Source organism: Perognathus longimembris, chromosome 6, assembly GCF_023159225.1.
Source record: "Perognathus longimembris pacificus isolate PPM17 chromosome 6, ASM2315922v1, whole genome shotgun sequence".
In the NCBI taxonomy this organism is placed as follows: Eukaryota; Metazoa; Chordata; class Mammalia; order Rodentia; family Heteromyidae; genus Perognathus; species Perognathus longimembris.
The window spans coordinates 4,462,099-4,487,881 of NC_063166.1; the positions used below are offsets into that span (position 1 = coordinate 4,462,099).

The following is a 25,783-nucleotide window of genomic DNA, read 5'->3' on the forward strand; positions in this document are numbered from 1 at the left end:
CTTACAAGTTACAAAACCAACTGAACTTTGCACAAGCAAAACCTCTTTGGCCGTTACTCTTCTTGTGCAAGATAAGCCCGTCTTTCTACTTTTTGTTCAGTAAGGAACAGTGAATCAGCAGTTGAGAAATGCCAAATGTGAGTTTGGAGTCAAAAATACTTCACTTAGAAAGGGGGGTTTCCCAAAAGAGGCAAAGAGATTTAAACACTTTACCAAATGGAATCCCAGATGACTATTAAACAATTCTTTGGCTCTCTGAAATAATCCAAACACAACAAAGTGCAGCACTAAACCCACAAAATTATTTTGAAAAGATGAATAATCTTTGTTTCCAATAAATATTGCTTAAAGGATAAAGAAAACACTTTTATAATTTCTTAGTTTAAGAACAGACAAATAATATAAGCAAATACTGTTTCCACAGAGAGAAAACTAAATTCCAGATTTGCTCTAGTGTGTTTCTTACATCATCATCTTTTTTCAAAACTTCTAAATGAATCCACTCATGTCTTTGTCAGCCTGACTTCACATAGAATCCTTTTTTCAAGATTCCATTTTTTAAAATACTTCTGTAACTTTTTAAATCTTCATTCAGGATTATCCTGTATTTTTTTCTCTCTTTCTCATTCTGAAACAATAACCTTAACAAAGATATCATTCATATCTCATACATTTCTTCACAAAAATACATCCTACGTTCCTGGACTGTTTTCCACAATTCTTACTATTTCAGGTCATTCCGAATGCATATGTTTAGAAAAAAATTAGGTAGGTAGACGATTGTGAATTGTCTGATAAATATGCAGATTCTGCAGCAGATGAACAAATGTTACAAACACACAGCCTCACATTTTGACAAACATCTGCTTCCTCGTAGTACACTGAGACCCAGTACAGAAAGCCCAGCGGAAGCTCAGCCAGGCCAAGAGTCTAAGCAGTCTCTATTGTCTCTTAAGCAAAGTGTCCATAGCTGACTCTAACATTAATGTCTCCACCAAATTTCTAGAACTCAATATCCCAAGCTCAGTTCTAACACCCCTCATCTCCTACCACTATCTTCCCTTGCTGAGTGATACCATCTTCTAGCATGTCTGTCTTTGAAGAACTCGATGGAATCTGGTTCTAGTCTCCTTTCTTCCCTGCATTTCTCACATTCAACCAGCACAAGGTTCTCTCCACCACATTTTTTTCCCTCCATTAACTCCTTTCCTCTTCCCTCTGTTGCCATTTGCTTAGTTGAGGGATTAACTCTGAACCCGGCTAACAATATAATCTACTCACCAATCTTTTTGTGTGTGTGATTATAAAATTCCATTTAATATAATATATATATACGTATATAATGCACACTTGTACTGAAGATCTTTCATGTTGCTACCAGAGGAAATTTTCCACCACTCCTATTTCATCAGATGTTTTAAACATTGTCAATGAGGGCTATTCCAGATTCATTAAAAATTGTGCAAAGGACTCTTCTTTTTTTTTTTGTTGGCCAGTCCTGGGTCTTGGACTCAGGGCCTGAGCACTGTCCCTGGCTTCTTTTTTGCTCAAGGCTAGCACTCTGCCACTTGAGCTACAGCGCCACTTCTGGCCATTTTCTGTTTATGTGGTGCTGGGGAATCGAACCCAGGGCCTCATGTATATGAGGCAGGCACTCTTGCCACTAGGCCATATCCCCAGCCCCCAAAGGACTCTTCTGGTCTGTCTTAAGTTCATCCTTATTTCCCATCCCAGAGGAGCCTTGGCTGTCAGGAGGTGATTCAGATTGCCGTGGGAGCCCATAGAGGACTTCATTACAGGCCCACATCGGGGGCTTTTCAGATTTCCACACCAAACAGCCCCATCCTGAGTGTGATTCTGTTCCCTTGGAACCTAGAGAAGTATTTCCATGTGCTCTGGTAGGGAGCTGCCAGCCCAGTTCCCAGAGAGTGTAGATGGTGATACTTGTTATTATTGGTATTTTTAACAATGCACTGAAATGGCAATCCACATTGGAAAGGCCCCTCTCTAAATACCTGCTTATGTAACTAATTGCAGTGACTCCAAATAGCTTTAAGTTCGCACAAAAGACACCTACTTACCAAGTTGAAGTAACTCCAGGTAAGTGAAGAGGTCTAGATGGCTTTCTTTACATAATCTCTCTAAGGAGGAGAGCCTCTCACCTTACTCCAAAGGCATGACCTCTGTCACCTTGAATTCTCTGGCTACTTGCAAAATGATAGGGAATTCATTACATTGCACCAAGGAAGAGTGACAGAATGTTTTTGGTTTTTTCCCTCAGAACAACAGGCCAGCCACTTCTATTTCTGCATCTGTCAATAGCTGTGTTTGTAGTAGCCCCTCTTGGAAAGTAGTTCGTTTTCGAATGTGTTAAGCTGGGAGTCACATCTAGGTGTACCCTTCTTATCTATACACATTTTGTAGTTTGTCTCTCAGTGTCATCGCTTTCATTGAAGCAACCATCCAGATACAGTTTATCTGCAAGCAGGGGGGTAACACAACACAGCGACTTTATATCAACCCAGCCATAGATGCCGTGTTCCTGGCGTTCTTCAGCGAGGACCAGTGAGGCCTATGACGAGTGTCGGAATGCTAGAGACGACACTGGATATTTAAAGCAAGTGCAAAATACCCCAGCAAATAACATCAAAGCCTGCTGCTAACTATACTGATAACACCACATGTCTCTGAATAAGCCAGCATGGTGTTCAGAGAACGAGGCAGCACTCAAGGGAACCATGTGAGCTTAGAACAGTCCACATGGCGTCAGTGTGCCGCACTTGACCAGGAGACAGAAGGACGGGTGATGTATAGGAAGGAGGCGATGGGAGGCTCCGTGGCCACAGGAAGCTACTTCCCTGGGGGCCTCACGTGCTCTGAAATCAGGTTGGGATCTTCCCTCTCCCAGCCTGATGATACCACAAAACCACTCACCCCCTCTCCACTGGAGAAAGTGTCACATCGTGAACGTGTCCCATCTGTTTGGAAGCAGATGGCAGTGCTGATGGATAGGCCTTATTCAGACACCCACGGAATCTCGGGATGCCCGTGAAGAAAAGGCACACATTCCTGGGGTGCGGCTTCCCCCAGCCGCTGGGCTCTGACAATGAATCACTATGGTGATCCCAGGAAGCCGATGTCTGTGAGGGGTCAACGTGGAGCATTTTACAAGGTAACTTCAATAAAGTCCTCCATGTTTCCCTGAACAAATACCCAGTACCATCTCTCCAATTTACCTTGGCCTCAAAGCAAGCTCTAGGTGACACCCAGACTGAACTTCCAGGCGGGAAACAGGCACGCATCTTTGTTCCTCTTTTTAGCTAAGTACACCCTACTTACAGGGGCTAGAAATGGTCTCTGTTTTGCCATGTCGTCTGAAGGCTGGTGGGATGGTTTTGGTGTTGAGATGTGTACTTTATTTTATACTTACTTATTGTCAAAGTGATGTACAGAGAGGTTACAGTTTCATCCGTTAGGTCTTGGGTACATTTCTTGTACTGTTGGTTGTGTATTTTTTTTTATATCATGTGAAACATGTTCACTTTGCTTTCAAAGTTCAAGAGATTTTTTTTAATATCTGTCAAAGATATCTAGGTGTGTCTTTGCTTTATACCCCCAAATATAAAAGTGAATACCAAGATTAGCTCATGCTCTTGCCTAAAATACCTCCGTCAGTCCCAAAGCGTTTGCCTCCGGGCAAAGGTGAGCCACGGTCCTCTCCGGTTTCCATGCTGATAGAGGTGACAGACAGGTGGCTGTAACGTGGAGCTGGGAGACCGGAGAGCACTTTCTTTCCTGGCCCGATCAAAAGCTTCAATTATTTTAATAATTGGGGCTGGACATCTTGGTCACAGTGAACGAAAACGGTATGAACCTCATTAGGATGTATATCACAGGCTGCACTTTCAAAGCGCATCTGTCCTTTGGGAGATTACAAAGCAAAGGTAATTTAGTGAAGATAAAATGGGCTTAAGCCAGTGTTGGATTCTTTATCTAGCATTTTACAGACATAACGTAATTATTATCCCTCGCTGTGGATTTGAGGGAGCTGTCTTTCAGGAAGGACACAGGTGGGTTAGGGAAGAGGCAGAATAACAGAGGAAGGGAAAAGGAGGGGTGGGGAAGGGACAGGAAAAGAGGGAAGAGTAATGCCTTTGTGTATTACCCAAACCAAGGCAGCAAAGAGGATATTGGCAGGGATTGGCAGATAGAATAAATATTACTATCTAAGAAATAAACCATTTCGCTAGGCTACATGATTTACATTTTGATAAAATGGGGCTAATTTCTTATTTACATTTTTTTTTCATGTGAGACTTTTCTTCGGAGTTTACTTAAGGAAGAGAAGTACAAGTGCCTTGGTCTAAATTGAGAAAAAGATGAGGCGCTTCCTGTTTCCATGGTAATGGACACGGGTCATCTAGTGTTTCCCCTTCCTTCTCATTTCTGTTTTTCCCCCTTAAGGCAGCTTGCTCAGGCATGCTCTGCAGTATCTGATGGTCTTAGCACCAACGGATCATTAAATGCAAAGCAAGCCAGACTATTAGAGATAAGAGCTGCCAAGCCTTTCTCTTGGGGAGGAGGAAGCGGATATTCAGAGACACCAGCCAACATCGCCTTTGCCTGCTGTGTAGTAGCCAACACAGAACTTAGGAGTCTTCTACCTGTGTTCTTTCTACCACACGACAGGCACCTGCTGAGAAATGGCGTACCATAGCTCGGGTTACAGCTGTGTGCCACCAGCAAGCACCAGGCTCATGGGTGACTTTTATTAGTGAGAACATCCACCCTTTCTGACAATTATACCGGACACACACACACACACACACACACACACACACACACACACGCACACACACATCATGGTTCTCATCACATCTTCTGTTTTTTGTCCTTACATGTAATAAGGTTGACATTCACAGGGATTAATGCACCTGCTCCGCTCACCAGTGCCTGTGGTGGTGCTGCTGACAAAGTCAGGGGACCTTTTGAGGATGTCTATGTGACTACTATATTGGACTTCCTTCCTTTCGAGTATATCCATACGTTATCCCAAGATAGTGCACTTTTGTTTAAAAAAAAAAAAGACCACACGTGTTGGGGCTAGAAAGCAAAACCCACAGACTAACTGAGCTTCTGCCATTCTGTAACTCTCCTCCTCCCCACTCCTGTGTCCCAAGTCCTCATTGGTCACCGAAGGCTCCTTTACTGAAGCCCTTCCTCAGAGACTGACCGGAACATTTGCCTAGAATAATATAAATACAATTCCTAAACACTGGATCTGTGTCTGCCACGTGCATTAAAAATAATAATAATTCCAACCTAGTCTTGATTCATTTGTATGCTAGAGTGTTCGGTTCAACTTACTTTATATTCAGGTTGGCTAAATTTTTTATTTCATTTCAGCAAAACACAAACCTTGTTTTTCAACCTTCATCTTAAAAAAGAAAAACACCTGAAATACATCATTGCACTTTTTAAAAAGTGATTTAATATATTTAGGCTGTTTTAAATTTTTGAAGGTCTTCATTGTTAAAATGGCTTTGATGATTCTTTAAAAACAAAAACACACAAAACACTTCATAGCAATCTATTTACTTGTTATTGGATTACTTCTCCTAAATAAGAAACCCCAGAATGTAAAAATCAAAATGATCAATGGTTTATTTTAATTCCAGTTTATACGTACACTTTACATTGGGGATGGAACACAAATTATGTTAGGAAAGAAGCATTAAAAAAATTATTATTCGGGGTTGGGGATATGGCCTAGTGGCAAGAGTGCCTGCCTCATATACATGAGGCCCTGGGTTCGATTCCCCAGCACCACATATACAGAAAATGGCCAGAAGTGGCGCTGTGGCTCAAGTGGCAGAGTGCTAGCCTTGAGCAAAAAGAAGTCAGAAGTCAGGGACAGTGCTCAGGCCCTGAGTCCAAGCCCCAGGACTGGCAAAAAAAAAAAAAAAAAATATATATATATATATATATATATATATATATATATATATTATTCAGTGCTGGGAATGTGGCTTAGCGGTAGAATGCTTGCCTAACACGCATGAAGCCCTGGGTTCAATTCCTCAACACCACATAAACAGAAAAGGCCAGAAGTAGCTCTGTGGCTCAAGTGGTAGAGTGCTAGCCTTGGGCAGAAAGAAGCCAGGAACAGTGCTCAGGCCCTGAGTTCAAGCACCAGGACTGCAAAAAAAAATATTCAAACGAAGAAGCCCCTCAACCTTATCGTTATTTCAAAAATTTCATCATCTATCATATACCGAAAGCGTTTCTTTTCAGCAGTGGAAGAGAGGTGACCATATAAAGTTCCCAGTATTCTTGCAGAGTCTTCCTCACTGAAGATTAGTACAAGCTGAATCACAAGTGCCTTTAACAGGGGTTGTGCTGCCAACTTACTTGAAGACACTTCAGAAAGGGTTTGAATGCCAGCCGATTGCATATAGTGAGCGAACGAACATTCCACTTATTCCCATATAATTTCAAGTAATTCTTTCTCTGCACAATGGCCCGCGACTTCAATGTCTTCACACTCTGCTGTGTCTTTACAAGATGTGTTCTTTGATCTTGTCTTTCATTTCATTTACACCATAGAGGAGGGGCTTGGGTAGGAGTGATTTTTCAAAGCTGCAAAATAGTAAAACCTTAGACTAAATGAAAGTGGAAGGAAGACTCCACGAGTATTTTTCCAGCGTGACTGCTGTTGGAGAAATAATGGGTGAAGCATCAGATGACAATGAGAAGCCACCATCACCTGTAGTTTTACTTTGCAACGATTTACTTACGAGCAGATGTCTCTGCTAACACTGTGTTACACTGCATCCAGACTGGAAGTGCTCTTTCAATCATCTTTTTCTACAGTGCATAAAAGGAAAGCCTTCAATAAACCTCATCATTCTCCAGCTCAAAAACCCACTTCTGTGGTGGGTTTTTTGTTTGTTTGTTGTTGTTTTTTACTATAATGAGGATTGTCTCCAACAGATTAAGAAGGCTTCCTTAGCACTTCCTGAAAAATCCTGACTTGCTGTCCATCCTCCAGTCTCTTCATTCCCCCAGTTCCTTGAGCAGCTAGTGCCGTCCTTCACCTTGAGGCTGTCCCCTCTTCCTGTCGCTCTCAAATCCTTCTACTCTGTGCAGAGTGAAAACGGAACAGGGACACATTTAGGAGAGATGTTGCATGAGGATAAGTGGCTTGAAAGAGATGGAATGTCTCTCGTGTTTTCTGATCTATGCAAATTAGACTGTAAAAAAAATAACAGGGTTAGCCATTTACAGCAGAAGGTGAAAACACTCACTTAACAAATGCTATGGAGTATTTCTTACAGAAGACACTTGTTTAAGGCAAAGGGAAGTTATTCTTGAGCAAAACCGAACAGGGACTATATCTCATCAAGTGCACATTCTGGCAGAAAAGAGCAATTAGAAGATTATATCAGACTTTCAGAGCATTATCAAGAAGACACAAAGTAGGCCTGGGCAGGGAAGGGGTGGATAGGTTTAGGTTGTATGATTCAAATGCTTTCTTTCAAGCAAAGGTCTCCAGGATAGGAAGTATCCTTGTCCTTAAGAAGAAGATAGGGAAATATTCCAGGCAGAGGGGACAACAGACCCACAGATCATGAAGTAGAAATCACTTGATGTGTTCAAGGAAGAAGAAGAAATACCGGATAAAGGGACACAGAGAGACGGTCACAAAGCTGATGAATCTGGAAGCCACCGAAAGGCTTTAGGGATGGGAATAATGTGATTTCTGGTCGGTTCTGGTTGCAAGGTACAGAGTAAAGAAGTCTCTAGTCATCCTTCGTGTTAGTTGCAAGTTCTGTTTCACAAAGCATTGAAACGGGAAATGGTGACAACAGCCAACAGCGCGTCATCTTTTGAATGGTACTCTATGCCTTCATTGTGACATAAAGGTGACTTCTGTACTCAGAGGAATCACTTAATTGTGGAAGAAGTACTTCCCGGAAAAGGAAGAGGTCAAACAGCTTGTCAAAACAATGGGAATTGGGCTGGGGATATGGCCTAGTGGCAAGAGTGCCTGCCTCGGATACACGAGGCCCTAGGTTCGATTCCCCAGCACCACATATACAGAAAACCGCCAGAAGTGGCGCTGTGGCTCAAGCGGCAGAGTGCTAGCCTTGAGCGAGAAGAAGCCAGGGACAGTGCTCAGGCCCTGAGTCCAAGGCCCAGGACTGACAAAAAAAAAAAAAAAACAATGGGAATTTTTCTTTGCCATGATGCTGACGAGTGTATTTCTCAGAGCCTCAGTGACTGGGTCAATGATACAGAGCTTGCAAGACTGGGTTCCGGGATGTCCAGATGCCTTATCGTTAGTATTGCTTTCTGGGCTCAGATACGTAAAATGTGTCTGAATATGAGTGAGAAATTCATTCCTATGTATTTCAATATATTGGGAAAGTATAAGGTGGAAGCCTATCTTTTATAAAGAAATTCTGTAAACAACAAGCAAAAAAAGACCCTAAGGAAATCCAATGAAGATACACTATTTCAAAATCCATATTCCTCTTTCATTTCTTGTACTCTTGTCCAGACATGGGCTGAGCCATCTCTTTGATCCACTGGGATCTCCAAATGAGGCCTGAGAGATATATCAGCTTCCATACTGACGTTTCCTTAGGAGTCCTTTGGTGACCAAAATGAGTAAAGGCAGAAAGAGTTGCACAAACAATGCTTTAAAAAATACTTTTTCTTTCAAATAATCAAAAACAAACATCTAAAACAAAGATGGAATTTCAAAGAAATAGAAGGCTGGAGACAAAAATGTAGACCAAAATTAAACCAATTGGAAAGCCTAACTGAAGAGCCATTTGTATGTAGTGAGCAAACACCAAGTAGTGTATCCATCTCTCAGTTGTGGAGTCTGAGTTCCTCTTCCTTCCTTAAAGCTCGCCTCGCTTTTCCTTCCACGCCAGCCCACCGGACATTGCATGGGGTTTGTTCAAAAGAAAACCTTGGGAATCTACAGCCCTAAGCTTCCAGTTTGACTTTTATGAGGAGACTAGAGAGAAACTTACAAAGATGCCACAGAAATGGAAAATACCAAGAGGGAAAAACTTCCAGTTAAAAAAAGTTAATTTTGGCAGTACTAGAATTTGAACTCAGCGTCTTTTGCTTTCTATGAGCAACTTGCTTCCATCCCTTCCTTTTTTCATATAGGAGTTTGCTGGGTTAAGTTAATTAGAATGGTTGTAATTACTTGGTTGTAAGGGAAAGTGGGTAGACAGCGTGACTAGGAAATTTCTCTACTAGCTTTTTAAAAATTTTTGGTTCATACTAGAAGTTGCATCTCCACTTGCTGTGAACTTCTTAATTTTGTGTGTGTGTGTGTAAAGAGTTTGTTGTGTGCTAAAAGAAAAATATGAAAAGTACCTTAGAGCGCGTAGTACCTTAGCTAAGGAGTACTTCGAAAGTAACTTAGCTATAGACAGGTGTTTGGAGGGGAAAAAGCAGAGCGTGAAGAATTGCCGACACCACCCCAAGGCTGGCTTTCCAAATCACAACACACCGGGAGACAACTCTACGTCACCATTATTTTCTCTTTGTGGGCAAGTCACAGCAGGCTTGTTGGTAGTCCTCTACCATTCCCATTCCCAGGTGCTAGCTTCTCGTTCACAGAAACACACGCACACGCATGCAAGCAAAGAACGTGCAGACGTCGTTTACGCATGGTCGAGAGACCTCTTAGGGGTGGATGGGAGAAAATGCACTAATAGGTAACATGTGAACCTCATCAACATTAAGAAGCATTCCTGTACTATTCAGTTTGGTTCTGTGCGGTTACCTCAACAACACGCAAAAGAAGTGTAGAAAAGAAGCCAGGTGCTTGTGTGTGTGTGTTGTGTGTGCATGTGTGCATATGTGTGTATGTGTGTTGTGTGGTGTGTGTGCATGTGTGGTGTGTATGCACGTGTATGTGCATGTGTGCATGTGTGGTCTATGTGCATGCGTGTGCATGTGTGGTCTGTGTGCATGCGTGTGGTGTGTGTGCATGTGTGGTCTATGTGCATGCGTGTGCATGCGTGTGGTGTGTGTGCATGTGCATGCGTGTGCGTGGCGTGTTGATTGAGGAATACGGGGTGACTCGGGCATGCATGGGGAAGGCAGGCCGGCCCCGGGGCCCCCTCCAGCCGTCAACGCCCTCCACCCCCTCTCCCCCCCCCCCCCCCCACCCAGCGCTGCCGGCTAACCGATCCCTTCCCCTTCGCTGTTCCCCAGGACGGCCGGAGCACGTTCATCGGACACCAGCTGGGCGGGGTGGTGGAGGTGCCCAACAGCAAGGAGCCGCGGGTGAAGTCGGCGCGCGCCGTGCAGCTCACCTACTACCTGCAGACGCAGGGCGCGGGCGCGCAGGACCGCATCGGGGCGCAGTGGGAGCGCGCCTTCTGCCGGCTGCTGGCGGGGCGCCGGCCCGAGCCCCACGGCCTGCGCCTCTACCCGCTCGCCTCCTTCAGCCTGGGCCGCGACTTCCACCGCACCAGCCTGCTGGCGCGCGGCAAGGTGCTGGCCAGCCTGGCGCTGGTGCTGGCCGCCGCCACGCTCTCCAGCGCCATGAAGGACTGCCTGCGCGGGAAGCCCTTCCTGGGCCTGCTGGGCGTCGTCACCGTCTGCATCGCCCTCGTCTCCGCCGCCGGCATCTTCTTCATCACCGACGGGAAGTACAACTCCACCCTGCTGGGCATCCCCTTCTTCGCCATGGGTAACTATCCGTCCGCCCCCCCCCCACCCCACCCCCGGCCCCAGTCCTGGTGGCCTAGTGGTAGAGTGCTCGCCTCGCGTGCACGAAGCCCTGGGTTCGCTTCCCCAACACCACATACACAGAAAAGGCCAGAAATGGCGCTGTGGCTCAAGTGGCAGAGTGCCAGCCTTGAGCAGAAGAAGCCCAAGGTCAGTGCTGAGGCCCTGAGTTCAAGGCCCCAGGACTGTAAAACAAAACAGCTGGGTAAGAAGTCACAGAAGGAGCCAACTCTCGTCTAGCTTAATGCTGTCGGGTTTTGTTGTTTGTTTTTAATTACACAGTATTCAGATTATCCACTGAGTTTCTTCTACTTGGATAGGCCGAGGCGTAGGAGATGCAGCGACAGGGATATCAGGGCCTGCTTTAGACAGGTCTTGACAAAATAATGATAATTGACTCGTAATTTTGGAATATCTTCATGGTGGTGGTAAAGAGAATTCTGAAAACCACCGCCCAAACAGGCTAATCTCAAAGAAGTTAACTTTTCGTCCACTTACTGTTCCATTCTCCCACATCTTTATGGAGTCAAACCCGCCTGCGGACATCGTAAACTCAAATTGTGTTTTGTCTCAGATGGGAAGTGTTGATGGGGATCCTCAGGAAAGATTATGCCTATTGGTGAATTTTCTCCCATCCACCCCTAAGTGGTCTCTTGACCATGCATAAACGACGTCTGCATGTTCTTTGCTTGCTTGCATGTGAGTGCGTTTTTGTGAACAAGAAGATAGCACCTGGGAATAGGAATGGCAAAGGACTACCAACAAGCCTGCTGTGTCTTGCCAACAAAGAGAAAATAATGGTGACGTAGAGTTCTCTCCCCGGTGTGTTGTGATTTGGCAAGCCAGCCTTGGGGTGATGAACCCACCCGAGCAAGAGTGTCTTCCGCTAAAATGCAATTGCTCTCAACTTCATAGCTTAAAATAAGGCGTGAACAATGGTTTTATTATCAAACATTGAAGATGGAGGTGGGATGGTCAGCAAACCTTCCACAGAACCTAAGCCTTTTATGTCCACTTTAGCAAATCTTGGTGCGTTTGATGCTACAAAAGGGAGAGTCTTTGGAGGTGCTAACTTCTTTATCCAACTTCATTGTGGCCTTAAGTTAGCTCATCTTGTTGAGCATGCATGTCTTCTCGCATAAGATGGGAGAGAATAGTGCATATCTTCAAATAATTGTGGGGTTTTGTAAATGTAATCAAATATAATTAAAGTTAATAGCAGATAATAAACCCTTAATGAGTTTAGCAAGTGTTAGCAGTTAACCTGGTATTTTAAGTGAATTCAACAAAGAACAAGAAGCAGCCTCTGGCTTTAAGAAATTGAGTAGTCCTGGATTTTGCATATCACCTTTAAATGCATATTCATTTGACTAATAAGAATGACTTTATGGAAAATTTTGTGACCAATTAAGGATAAACCAAATTTGTTATTTTTTCAGTTCAGTTATGACTTCAAATAATAGATAAGATTTATAAGGATCGTACAATGTGAATGAAATGAAACGCAACTCACTCAACATTGACAAACTATACTACATAGTTCCTACTCAGGCTTTAAAAAAAAAAAGGGGCTGGGGATATAGCCTAGTGGCAAGAGTGCCTGCCTCGGATACACGAGGCCCTAGGTTCGATTCCCCAGCACCACATATACAGAAAACGGCCAGAAGCGGCGCTGTGGCTCAAGTGGCAGAGTGCTAGCCTTGAGCGGGAAGAAGCCAGGGACAGTGCTCAGGCCCTGAGTCCAAGGCCCAGGACTGGCCAAAAAAAAAAAAAAAAACTATTGACAAATTAAGTTGATAATAGAAAGATTATCCAGGAAAAGTAGAATTATAGACTGTGTACAAATAAGCAGAGAAAAAAAAATCTACCTCTCCTGATGTTACATTGTAATGCTGGTTTCTACAAAGTCAGTGTTGTTTTCATTCCTTAAACAAGTAACAAGAACACAGGAAGCTGTGGTGATGGAAAATGCCGACCCACAGCTCACCCTTTGCACCTCTGTACTGACCTTTCCAACAAGAAATCACCCTGGATGGTGTAAGAGCAGACTTGGGCACTCTTGGCTAATGGCGTTCCTGCCATTCTGAAAGGAACATTTCCACTCTGTTCTGAACATACAGCAACCAAAGACCTACAAGCAGAGCCTTGGAACTTGTCGTCCCCTCAAGAGGAAGTCTGTTTGCTTGTGGCTCCTTGGGTATAGAGAAATGATGACGGCAGTCAAATGGTCAAAACTGAGACCCAGTGAGTGAAAAGAACACACCACAAGGCTGGGAATCCTGCATTTTCACCGCAGGGTTGGTAGCATCATGTGTTACACTGAGTGCTCACGGAGAGTCCTTTGGGGCTCTGTGCTTCATACGTGAAATGAAGAATCTGGACTACTCAAGTTTCCAAATTTTGAAGTTCCTATGATATGAGGCATTTCATTTTTATTTGTTGACATTAGCATTGGCTTATTCCTTTATTTAAAAATCTTTTAAGATATGTATTAACCTCAAAGATGTAAAGTCAGGTCGTTTCCACTGCCTTGCAATCTGAGGAAAGAGGGAGAAAGAGGAAGAGGTAGAGACAGAGACGAGACTTTAGAATAAAAAAATATATTCCAGACTCGTCTACAGAGCCTCAGGTACATGGAGTTGATGAGACATAGAAAGCATGAGGTTAGGAAGGAAGTGTGAAGAATATGAAGTTGAATGGAAATAAACTGAATTTGGCACCCATGTATCTGTTAGTGATAGTGACTGAAAAGAGTCCTGGGGTGAATTAGGGATCAAAATGGAACAATTCCAAGTCAATTTGGTGAAAGGAAAAGACTCCCGATTCTTTTTTTTTTAACCAACTTTTATTCCTATCCCTTACTTCTTTGAGGGGTGTGAGTGTGTGTGTGTGTGTGTGTGTGTGTGTGTGTGTGTGTGTGTTCCATTGTGTGTCAAAATTGAGACCATTCAGCCTCATCAAATCTTGCATCCAAGGCTGGCTGGGTTACCTCTACTGTCCATCTCCCAAATGCAATGAGCACCGCTGCCTTATCTCTGACCACTTGTTTTCCTTCTGAACACAGCAGCTCATTCTTTCTTCCTCCTCATTGATCTACTTAGCATCCCCCAGGCTCATTTTACAAGCATATATACAGTACCAGAAGTAGTCTACAGTTGTTTGGGTCTGGTGTTTTCAAATGTATATTGGTCAAATTTGTATTGGCCGAATGGTCCATTCCAGATTTGGGTTCAGAAAAGAGGATGAAAATAGGTGTGCACAGCTTCTCTAGACCGATGTTAATCAAAGTCAGAAGAAAGTTCTGGTGAACCCCCAAAACGGCTTCCTTTAGCTTTAATCTCATTCTCTTTCTCTATTCGAGCATTCACCAATAAGAATGCCACTAATGGCGCGTGGTGGTCACGGTTGGCTTCCTTTACATGCCGTTTGTTTGCCATCGACGTGTTTCCTGTGTCTGGCAGCGGGAGGGTGGGCTGATGTCACACACCGACGCAGAGCTGGCTGGGGCTGCACCTTGCTGGCAAGCTGCAGATGGTAACCGTGACAACGGGCTAACGATTCTATTTCCCTGCCGCTTTTGAGTTTGGATCACGCGCTGGGAGTCTCAGGCCAATCACGCTGGCATCACTGGACACCTAGAGATGATTTGCTTATGTCCAGGTTTCCAGAGACAGATTTGGGTCTTCTGGAACCATCCCCACCTTCACTGATGATTGGTGGATCCATGTTGGGTCGGAGCCCAGCAATGCTGAGGAATTTGAGTCCCTGAAGGAAAAGACATTGAACAGAACTGGCCAAGTGGTTGCCTTTGTGGATTGGCCACTTCAGGCCTTCAGAGGGGGAGAAACAGCTCAATAACATAAATAAATATCGAGTATTTTCACTGTCGACGCACAATTTTACAAAAATAAAAAATAAGGAAAAAAGCATAGATAGGCAGTAAAACAGAAGTCCTTTTCTCAGACTTAAAATTAAAACTGAGGGCTGGGGATATGGCCTAGTGGCAAGAGTGCTTGCCTCATATACATGAGGCACTGGGTTCGATTCCCCAGCACCACATATACATAAAATGGCCAGAGGTGGTGCTGTGGCTCAAGTGGCAGAGTGCTAGCCTTGAGCAGGAAGAAGCCAGGGACAGTGCTCAGGCCCTGAGTCCAAGGCCCAGGACTGGCCAAAAAAAAATTAAAATTAAAACTGAGTGCTCAGGGAAGGAAAAGAAAGAGGCATGCTCCTGTCTGAGGCGAGACTGTGTCTGTCGAGGAGAACTGGGTGTGGGAAGGCTTTGTGACAGGACTTGGGGTGGCAAAGTGGAGGCAGAGCAAGGAAGCGGGCTGGACTGAAGCAACGGGCGGCCGTCCTGGAGGCAGGAGAGAAGAGGGCCAGTGGAAGGCACTGAGAAGTATTTCCACCGGGCGAGAGAGATGTTTGAATCCACTGTGAAACGGGAGGGTGTGGTCTGACCGACTTGAAATGTATCTTTGACGATACAATGTAAATTAACTTGCAGTCCGCAGAGATGTTCCATAAAGTGACTTTTTAAGATGTTGTTACAGAGGTCTATAATCGTACTCAGGCAGTGAAGATCAGAGTTCAAGTGCAACCTGAGAAATAAGTTCACAACACCTTCTTCTTCACAAACAAGGTGGATGTAGGCGTCTTACCTGTAATCACAGCTATCCAAGAGACATAGATGGCTGCCCCAGGCTGGCCTGGGCAATAAAGCAAGGGCCTATCTGAAAGATAACCATATACATGTATAAAAAATATATATACATATATATGATTAAAGAAGTGCATTCGAAATCTGTCTAGGATATAATGGTGGCAGAGAATGCATGGTTAGAGCGATAATGGCTCACAGGGTTTCGACTCAGGACACAGACACAAAGATAGAATCGACAGTATCGACGGAAGGATAGGCGTACCATGTAAGAGAAAGAAGAATCAGGGTCTAACCGTGAGCCGTGAAGACTGCATAACTAATGGAGAACACTCATCATGTAACAGAGTAGGCAGGTCGTGGGAGAAATGGTTTCGGGATACCAGAAGTTTGGTTTTTGTATCTGTTAAGTGGGAAATAACCTGTTAGACATCAAAACGGAGGACTTTATCCTAGACAATCCTGGAGAATAGCTTCAGAGACGGCAACTGTACACTGGATCTGGAGAAATAAATTTGAGATTCATCCTGACCTCGCTATCGTTAAAAGCTGCCGATTCCAAAAAGCTCAGCTAGAAATCTAAGTATTGATAGAAATTACAAGTTGACAGCTGGAGCCCATTGTCAATGCTCAAAGCCTGGGAAGATAAACCTGGTTTGGAAAATAATGGGAAGGATCAGGCGGATTGCCTATGGAGCAAAATGGCCATTGTTCCAAGAGCTGCACAGAAATTGCATGCACTGAGAACCAAGAAGTGGCCATTTGATTTATCAATCTGAAGGCCACCGACGCCTTTGACAAGAGCGACTTGGGGGATTGCTGAGGGCAAAGGAGTAATTTACAGAAGATCAATAGAGCTTGGAGAGGAGGAAGTGGAGGCAGGGAGTTAAGGTAATTTTTCTAAGGAGTCTTGGTTTAGAAGGAAATTAATAACGCTTAGCTCCCGTTGGAAATGTGCAGGACAAAAAAAGCGTGATCGAAAAGTACCAAAAACAAAAAATTGCAGCAGTGATGTCAGTGAGTTGAAGAGAAGGGAGTCACTCCGGAGCACAACTGGAGTCGTTGGCTCTATATGAGGTCACGGGCAGTTAGTTCATCTACCGTGAAAGAAAAATAAAATATAGGAACACCTGCAGACAGATTGGGGCGTCAAAGAATACGAGCAGGCGGAACTCTTCTTCAGTGTCTTCCGTTTTGGGAGTAAAATGTAAAGTGAGTCAACATCTAACAAGGAAGTGGAGGGAGAAGGCATTGATTTTTGGAAAATGAAGGAAGTGCAGAATCTGAATTAGAAGAGAAATAATGAGGATAACTAGGAAGCATTAAGGACTTGCCTGCATTTTGTATTCACGGCTCAAAAAATAAATCAGCAAGTAAGCAAGAACAAATCTTTTACTCCCTAGCTATAAATAGCTAGGTGGGGAGCTAAGTAAGCACTGAGTTAAATTTGATCAAGGGAAAGCAAGCCAACAACGAGAGTTTACAATATACACCAAGGTAACCATACCTCTTAATCCTGCTGGAAGCAGCTAAGAAGGGGTTTTGTTGTGTCCAAGACATAAGACCAAGGTATTTCTTCTCATGCATTTTAGGTTGGCACTAAGCCTTGGTAGCTAGCTACAATATGTTTAAAGTAATTACATTATGTATTAGAAATGTTTCTCTCTAAGTTGGTATGTCATAGGACCTATTCTACTCAGGGGTTGTTACATGCATCAAAGTCTTTCTGGAACTGACTGCTGTTAGAGGGCTGAGATGGAGGTGTGGCTCAAATAGCAGAGCATCTGCCTCGTAAGTGCCAGCCACTGGGTTCAAACCCCAGTCCTGCCACAATAAACAAACAAATAAAAATAAGTATTCAGTTGCAGCTATTATTTTCCATCACACTGCTTTGGATATTAAAGAGTAATATCCTGATGCTAGCAAATAACCTGAATGAATTCTAAACTTACAGGTTGGAGTCAGAAAACTCCAGATTCAACCAGATCTTACTTCTTCCCTTCTTTGATAATGTCTTTTCTCTTGGCCCCTGCCATTCACACTTCTGTGAGATGAAGACACTGGACTGACTGTGCCCTAATGGCCCTTCCACGATGACTCTTTAGCCAACCTGTCATTGAATAGACAAAAGAGCCTACTGTGCCCGTCTAGACTTTTTGTTGGGGTCTAGAACTTGATCTTTCTTGACACCTTTGCTATTGTCTAACGTGGCAATAGTATATGTTTTGCAAATATCGACTTGGGAAATCTAAACCATTGGTTGTTTTTATCTTGGATAGCTTGCTGCCCCCTACATGTCATTCTCTAATTTTAATTTCCTTGCGTTGATTTCTGTACTTCTTGTGTAGCTTTGTCATGGGCTTCCAGGGTCAGAGCTCTTCACTGAGTTTACACACTGTCTCCCTCTTGTTTTCTTAGACTTTCTGCAGGAAATGCGAAAGGAAGCGACTTTGGCCTAGGGAGAAGTTGACTTCTATGCCAAGAATTTGAGATATTATTGACTGTTCTGCACCTTATGTTGTATAGCACTGCCCAGTATTAGTAGAAATTTTACCTTGAATCTCTAAGCTTCTGCATAATCTATGGATTCCATCTCCAGCCCTTGCATGTTTGACTACTAGTGAGCTCCCCCAGTCCTTTGGATAGCATTTAGGAATGTGAAGGAGCACTGTTATATAACTCACTTTTACTCAGTGAGAACCTAGTGACATTGCTCATTGCAAGAGTCAGTTTCTGTAGGTTAGTTTAGAATTTCCCACAAAAATATTTGCCAATGTGTCTCGGGCTGTGCAAAATGCTCTGCCCCGACTTTTTCACTTCTTTAATTAAATGCAAATGAGGGTTGAATATTAATCAGGCAGGAAAAGTAGAGCAGCAGCAGTTTAAGCAACGCATAGCATGGTAGAACTGTGGTAGCTCCATTTCTCCAACGAAGCGATCCTCAGATGCATGTCTATCAAAAGCAGCCCATGTTGACGTGGCTGACAAGTCAGAATGTTCCAGAAAAATATTTCCAATGCAAGGCAGCCACAACTGTCATCAGAGTATGGTCTTGAAATGACACTCAAACCCGGAACACTTGAAGGGTGGTAACACATTGAGGTTTATACCATTGCTTTTCTGATGAAAAAACAAAGTCTCTTCCAGATAAAATTCACTTAAAAAGCTGGAGATTTAGTCCCTAGATTCAATTATTTTTCAAGCCAGGATTTGTGTATCCTGTCATCTATCACAACGAAAATTGACAAAGAAAAATGAAATATACCTTATGTTTATTCTACAAACCGAAGAAGCTCTGTGCGTCAGTTCCCCCTTGCCTTCTTGGAACGTCGTGGCTTTATTCATCAAATATCTGTGTGTTATAGAGGCTGGTTTCTTCTTCTGTGATTGACTAATGCCTTCAAAACTCTGAGATTTGAGACCAGGCTTATAAATAATAACAGGTACCCCTAGAGAATACCAATGTGCGCGCAGACAGCCCTGAGTTGGAATTTAATTTAAATATGAGGTTGCTTTCTTTGCTACTGCTGGCCCTCATAGATTTTTCCCAAGCAGGAAAAGAGATATTCCTGGTTCTGTGAGGTTTCTGGTGACTCTTTCCATTGAAAGTGTAGCATGCCAAGTTGAGTGCTGACTGCCATAATGTAAATTAATATAAAAATAGAAAGCAATATAGTATTCATTCTGAGTTTTGCTATTAGTATTTGAGAGAACATAGGTAAAGACTAGGATAGAAGATAGCCATATTACTAAAAGACAATAAAAAAGGGGAGGTAGGGGCAATGGAGGAAAAACTGATATTTTTACCAGAACGTACCAACTATAAAATAAGCTAACTTATGTTTTAGTGTAATTTAAAAGAAAGATCTGGGTTGGTGAAAAGTTAGATGGCTCACTTTATCAAAGGAAGAATTAAATGATATCACAAAACATACACTTGCTAACAGACAGTACATAAGTAGGTTTGGGACTAAGACGAGGAGAGACGTAATGAACATGTACTGTATAGTGCTTATTGCATGCCACTTCTTATACAGGAATAATATTAAAATGATGGATTCCCCCTCTATGATATATCATTACATACTTTCCTTCTTTTTCCCTTCATGGTCAAGGGCAGGGTTAGTTTATGTATTGTGTTGTCACTACTCTGCTTAATGATTGGTGTGCTTAATCATGTTATCTTTTAATAACTACTTCTTTTCATAGCAAAGGTGTGTGTATATGGGTGTTTAAATAGATATAAATCCAAGCGTGACGCACGTGCTATTCACAAAGTTTAGAATGATGGCTTTTTTTTTCTAAACACTCTTTCAAAGTGATTACTTCATGCAGAGATTTAGATTTCCAAATTGAAGTGAAAATTCAGCTTAAAGGTGGTATCTTTCCTTTGTTTTTTGGTGATAAGGTGATTCAGGACCTTGAACTCAGGGCCTTGCTCTTGTTAGAGAGGTGCTATTGCGCTTCAGCAAAACACCTTCACCCCGTTTGTACGTTAGTTATTTTTCAGTGGAGACCCAAGCATGGCTACCATACGTGGTTTATTGATTGAGAAAGGGTCTCGTTGACTTTTTACCTAAGCTGGCCTTGAATGACAGCCCTCATGTCCTTTGCTACCGACTGACTAGGGTTATGGCAATGAGCAATTGCGCCTGGCTAGGGGTGCTTGTTTGTTGTTTGATGGCCATTTGTTACTCATTAAGAGGTCAGGACACTTAACTATCCCTCTTAATAAAAGAAATAAAGCCACCAGAACCATCCCCAAGGTTTTTGTTTGACCAGCATGGGCTGTCCTCTAGACTTCTGCTACCACCCTAGTTCCTTAATTCTGCTAGCTGCAGAAGAGAAAAGAAAGAAAAAAGAAAATCTATCACTCCCCCGTTCTACACTACCTCCTTCACAAGATAACGGGAGGCAGAAACTAAACTTGAGCAATTGAATGCTTCCAGCCTGGGTGACTGTACTGTAGTTAGCTATTGCTTCTACAAAACTCTTGCTGTCATCTATGGAAGTGTTTCTAGAGGTGTGATTTTTTACTTAACACCTTAGCTTTCTCTCCTTTAGACAAGTTAACCTAATTCAAAGGGTTGGAGGCGATGGGGAGCTTATAGTTGCCCAGGAAAGCTGAGCCCAATTTCCAAGAGAATCAATTACATAATGACCTGTAATTTTACTGCAAGATGAAATTAGAATATCTGTTTCATAGGTCAAAAATTCATATGTTCAAAGCACAGTTGATAAAAATCAGTTTCCAAATGCAGGAATCTTGCCAAGTTGACACGAGAGAAGTCTGTTAGGATCTATCTAAGGAGACTCCTTTTCAAGGTATATATAAAAGTACTAGGTAAGAATCGGGGGGTGCGCTGAGGTCTCAGGATCATAGTTTGAAGCCAGCCTGGGCAAGAAAGTCCATAAGACTTTTATCTCCAATGAACTACAAAGAAAGCTGGAAGTGGAGCTATGGCTCGTGTAGTAGAGCACTAGACTTGCCCAGGCCCTGAGTTCAAGCCCTAGGATAGGAACAGCAACAACAGAAACTACTAGTTAATACTCTGAAGACTTTATGGGGAGACAGGTGCTATCTGCTAACAATCCTTCCTCCCCTGTAGGAATGTTGATCACATTCCCATGGCAGCTCTTTGTGTGAGCATCATTCACATTGCTCTCCCGCTTCTTCCATCATACTGCCTTCCTTTTCTTCATAGGCTTTCACCAGATTACCCACAATCAGTCACCAGATGAAGTAAATGAACTAAGCAAATAGATTTTCTGTCTTTCTTTCTCAGTTACCTATTCATTCTCAAACAGCCACATCTTTTCCTGATTTCCACATATCTTCCCTACTTTTTTTTTCCTGATGCATTTTCGATTAAAGTTGTTGATATGTGATTTCTTTCGGCCTACAGATCCCTCTGGCCATCCTACTTCTTCTTAATCTTCTCCTGCAAAATGAAAGCCTGAAAGCAATAGTGGTACACTGTCTGTCTGCAAGTTGCACTCCTCCTGTCCGGATGCTGTTATGAATGTGCAGTAATTACACAATGCTGTGTTGATATCATAGTCTGATGAGGGACAGGTTTAGCCAAGGAGGCCCCTGGGCTTACTCTCTACATAGCTTTTAATTCCAATCTCCTCACATTCTTGCTCTGACCAACACAAAACTGTTCTAGGTCCACGAGGCAGTTTTATGTCTAATGATGATCCATTGACTGAAAATCCCATTGTATATCTCATTTGCTCTAGGTTTCAAGACCTAAGGGCCCTTTGTGTTATGATGTAGTTCTAGCTACCTTGCAAACTCATGAAGGGATGATCAGCTCCCAGTTTTTCTTTCTTGCTACCCTTGTTCACGTGTGTTTTGTTACCTCTCAGGCTAGGTCAGAAATCCTCATGTATGGGAACAAAACTTCCCATATTTTTTTGTGTGTTCAGTTACTGGGGGAGGGCCTAGCAATGCGTCCAAGGTATTTTTTTAAATTTGCTTTTGCTTTTTATTTGTTCGGGGCCTTTTAAAAAAGTTTCACTGTGGGGCTGGGGATATGCCCTAGTGGCAAGAGTGCTCGCCTTGTACACATGAGGCCTGGGTTTGATTCCCCAGCACCACACATACAGAAAAGGGCCAGAAGTGGCGCTGTGGCTCAAGTGGTAGAGTGCTAGCCTTGAGCACAAAGAAGCCAGGGACAGTGCTCAGGCCCTGAGTTCAAGGCCCAGGACTGGCCAAAAAAAAAGTTTCACTGTTATCAAAAAGGTGATGTACAAAGAGGTGATAGTTACACAAGTCAGGGAAAGAGCTAGAAATTATTTTTGAACCGACCAACCGATGGGCTGCTCCTCCATCGGGCTTGGGAGACCTTGAACAGTCATGGGCTGTGTCCATCTATTCTGTGTGTCCATCACCTCCACACTGTGCTTTCCACTCTTTTTCCTCCTTGGTCTTGCCCTGGATAACTATTCCCATGGCATGCATCATGGCGCATGTGTGTGTGTGTGTGTGTGTGTGTGTGTGTGTGTGTGTGTGTGTGTTGGGTTTGAACAGTATCACTGCCAGAAGGAAAAAGGCTGAAGTCTATCCTTCCCTGGTTTCGAGTGAAGCCCTCATTCTTGTCTACAGCTTGCCGGGGCCCGGGTAGCATTTTTAATACCTTTAGCCTTCAAATGAGTATCCACTTCCTGTCCTCACTGGTTTCTAGGAACTGAGTCATCCTTCATCCCTCTTCCCCACGCACACATGTATGGAAGTTGTTCCTTCTTAAACACATCTCACTTATCCCGACTGAGAGCTTTTCTAGGCCTTGCTGAGCTTCTCGTCCAGTGGCCTGCAGGGTCACAAATGTTTCCCAGAAGTCTGGTCACTCACCTTAAATCTTCCAGCCACGCTTCCTCAAAGACAATGGATCCCACGCTCTACCGTCCCAAACCCTAGAAACGAGTGGATTGGGCAACAGTCTGTGTTGCCTACCTGGACATCAGCAGCCATGTTGTCCATCTCAAGTTCGTGGTTTCCTTACTGCATCACATTGAGCATTGCGTAGGATTCGCAGCCCTAACTACCTTCTTCATGGTCCTAGGGTTTTCACTCGGGGCAGCCTGTTTGCTAGGTGGGAGCTCTACCACTTAAGCCATACCCGCCAGCCTTATTTTGCTTTAGCTACTTTTCTAGTAGGATCATGTTTATTGCCAGAGACCAACCTTGGTTGGATGTTAACCTCCTGCTTGCAACCTCTGTCCTGCAGGAGCTGAGATTAGAGGACTGCAGGCATGTAGCACCATTTATTTGTCGAGATTGGAGTCTCACTGCCATTTTGCACAGTTTGGCCTCAGACTTGGACCCTTCCAATCTCCACATTCCAAGGAGCTGACATTATAAGTGTGAACTAACATTCCAAGACTCACCCAATTTTTATAATTCCTGAAATCTTCTTTCTCTAGTAAATTGAAGTACTGAAGGAAAGCTTCCCAGAGTAAACTGACTTTTCTATCTCTTTTGACTATTGGGCTAAATGTATGTTTTTGAGAAAGAGTCCAGAGGAGAATTTTTTAAGTACACATATTTTTTTGCCTTTGGGAAAAGTTGAGTTGAGCATTAATAGCTTTCATGCTCTCTAGGCGAAAAAGCATGTGAAAAATGATCGCAATGGAGAATCCCCTCCCCCCCCATCAGCCTTTCTAAGTCACGGTGGCTGTTTTCTTCCTTCTACCTCGTTTAAGCTAAAACATAGTTGGGTATAAAATTGTTGCCATTCTAGTCGTATTTTCCAATTAAATGTAAAAGAAACCGCCTGTCCTTGTTTTGTGCTGTGATTCTGGTTCCCTTGCAGCTAAAAATAGCACTGGCACTGGTTCCTGGCACACTTTCTAGAGCCTTCTATCTAATTGGCTGTCCACCCCCATCCCAGGTCCTTCTCAGCATCTCCGCTTTCCAAGTATTTCCTCCTCAGTGAGTATCTGTGCCTCTCCCTCCAATGCTATTCATCTCCCACGTTCCAGGCCGACACACCCATCCTGCTACCAAACACCATCTCTAGAAACTCCATGTTCTGGTCTTGGATATGGCGGGGGGAGGGGAGTTGTATATAAAAAGCTTTCATTTCCACAAAAAGAATAGATATCCACTATAGGAAAACACTGAGAGAAAAATATAAACCTACCATCGAAGGCAATAGATGACAAAGACTGTAGCTAGATAGATAAATGATAGATAGGTAGATGAATGATAGGTAAGCGATAGACGTAGAGAGATTAGATAGATGATAGACAGATAGGTGGGTAGGTGGGTAGGTAGGTAGAGAGATAGATAGACTCATCCATGGATATGTAAAGACGTAGACATAGAGGTAAAGAGTAAAAATGAGGTGACAAAATGAGAAGACAATATGCATACTGATTTTTAGCCTGCCTTCCATGTAAGGATAAATCCAGAAAGTGTGTACTCGCAGAAAATGTACAAAAGCTTTACGCATGTGTTAACATGTTGACCCTGCTCAGGTGAGGAAATAGAATATTAATAGCATTATAGAAGCCTCCTGATTTTCTCCATTATTGTGTCTGCCTCACTGATCATCTGCATGCTGGCTTTCATAGCAACCCACTGAGAGTTTGTGTTATACACACACACGTGTGTCTGTGTGTGCGTACGTGTGTGTGTTAGAGCTTCTTGATGGATATTTTGTCAGTATACCATGACTTTTACTTTTTAAAAATTCAGTCTTTGCTACTAACGTAGCCTCATTAAAAACTTTTCTTCCTAAGTTAAGTGTCTGTTTTCCACTTCTTTAATATTAAGCTGTTTTCTTGGATTTTTCTGTAGGTCCCTTTGGAGATCGTTTCCAGGTTAAAGCCTGTGTCCCTTAATGAAGGAATCTGATCTCTTCCGTCCCTTTAGTAACATTTAGCATATGATTGGATTTCAGTCTATCCGATGTGCCATCTTCCTTTTTCCTCTCTAAAATTGTTCCGTTGTTCTTAATATTGTTAATGTTTGGTCCATCTTTTGAAATGCGTTCATAAACCTTATTATTCACTTTTCCCTTTTTCAATTTGTGAAAGTTTAAAAATTTGATTTTGCTTTATAATTTGTAGTGTGTATACTGATCAAAATCTAAAATTAATCGAAACCCTCATTTCCTTGTGTATATGATAAAATAAGATATCATTTTGCCATTACTCATAGTCCTTCCTGACTTACATTTTGTTGCTGTGTAATTCTTTATTTCTAATGTTATTTATTAACCTCATTAGAATATATTGTTTCTTCTCAATGCAATTCCTGGCCATTAACTAACATACCACACATACCCAACGTTGTAAAAAAAAATAAATAAAACTCTTCTTTTCTCTTTATCTCAGATCTTCCAACCAAAATCACTTCCTTCTTTTGGAAAGACATTATTAAACAATTACATTAAGACAATTTAGTGTATAGCAAAGTCGAAATCTTTCCATTGTTTTGTAATGTAATCATGAGACCAATTATAATTACCAATGTGTGAATAATACATAAAACTATTGCTAATGAAAATATATTTCTGAGACATATATTTGTGGTTATCACTTTTTATTTAGACCCCATAATTTTATGCCCTATCACTAAGGGAAGAGATTAAAGTCCTTTTGATTCAAATGTTAATGCATGATGTTGTTATGAATTTACATAGTAATTGAGCTAAATATAGTTTCATTTACTGCTACATATTTGACAATTATAATCCACAGATTTTTGTCTGGTGTAATGGTAGAAGAATTAGTAGGTTTTACTAGGTTCTAACACTAGAATGTCAGCCTAGATACCATAATATTTAGGATTTTTTTAACATGAACTTCATATTTAAACTGTTGATATATTTTGCTGAGCTTACT

General features: G+C 42.7%; 1 protein-coding gene across 2 annotated transcripts in view; it reads left to right on the plus strand.

The window, feature by feature from the left end:
• Ptchd4 (patched domain containing 4) overlaps positions 1 to 25,783 on the plus strand; it is a 92,248-nt gene that overhangs the window by 25,650 nt on the left and 40,815 nt on the right. For both annotated transcript variants that reach the window (XM_048347645.1, XM_048347646.1), the window contains exon 2: positions 10,249 to 10,729. In XM_048347645.1, coding sequence (XP_048203602.1) covers positions 10,249 to 10,729 — 481 coding nt within the window. The remainder of the gene's footprint in view (positions 1 to 10,248; positions 10,730 to 25,783) is intronic.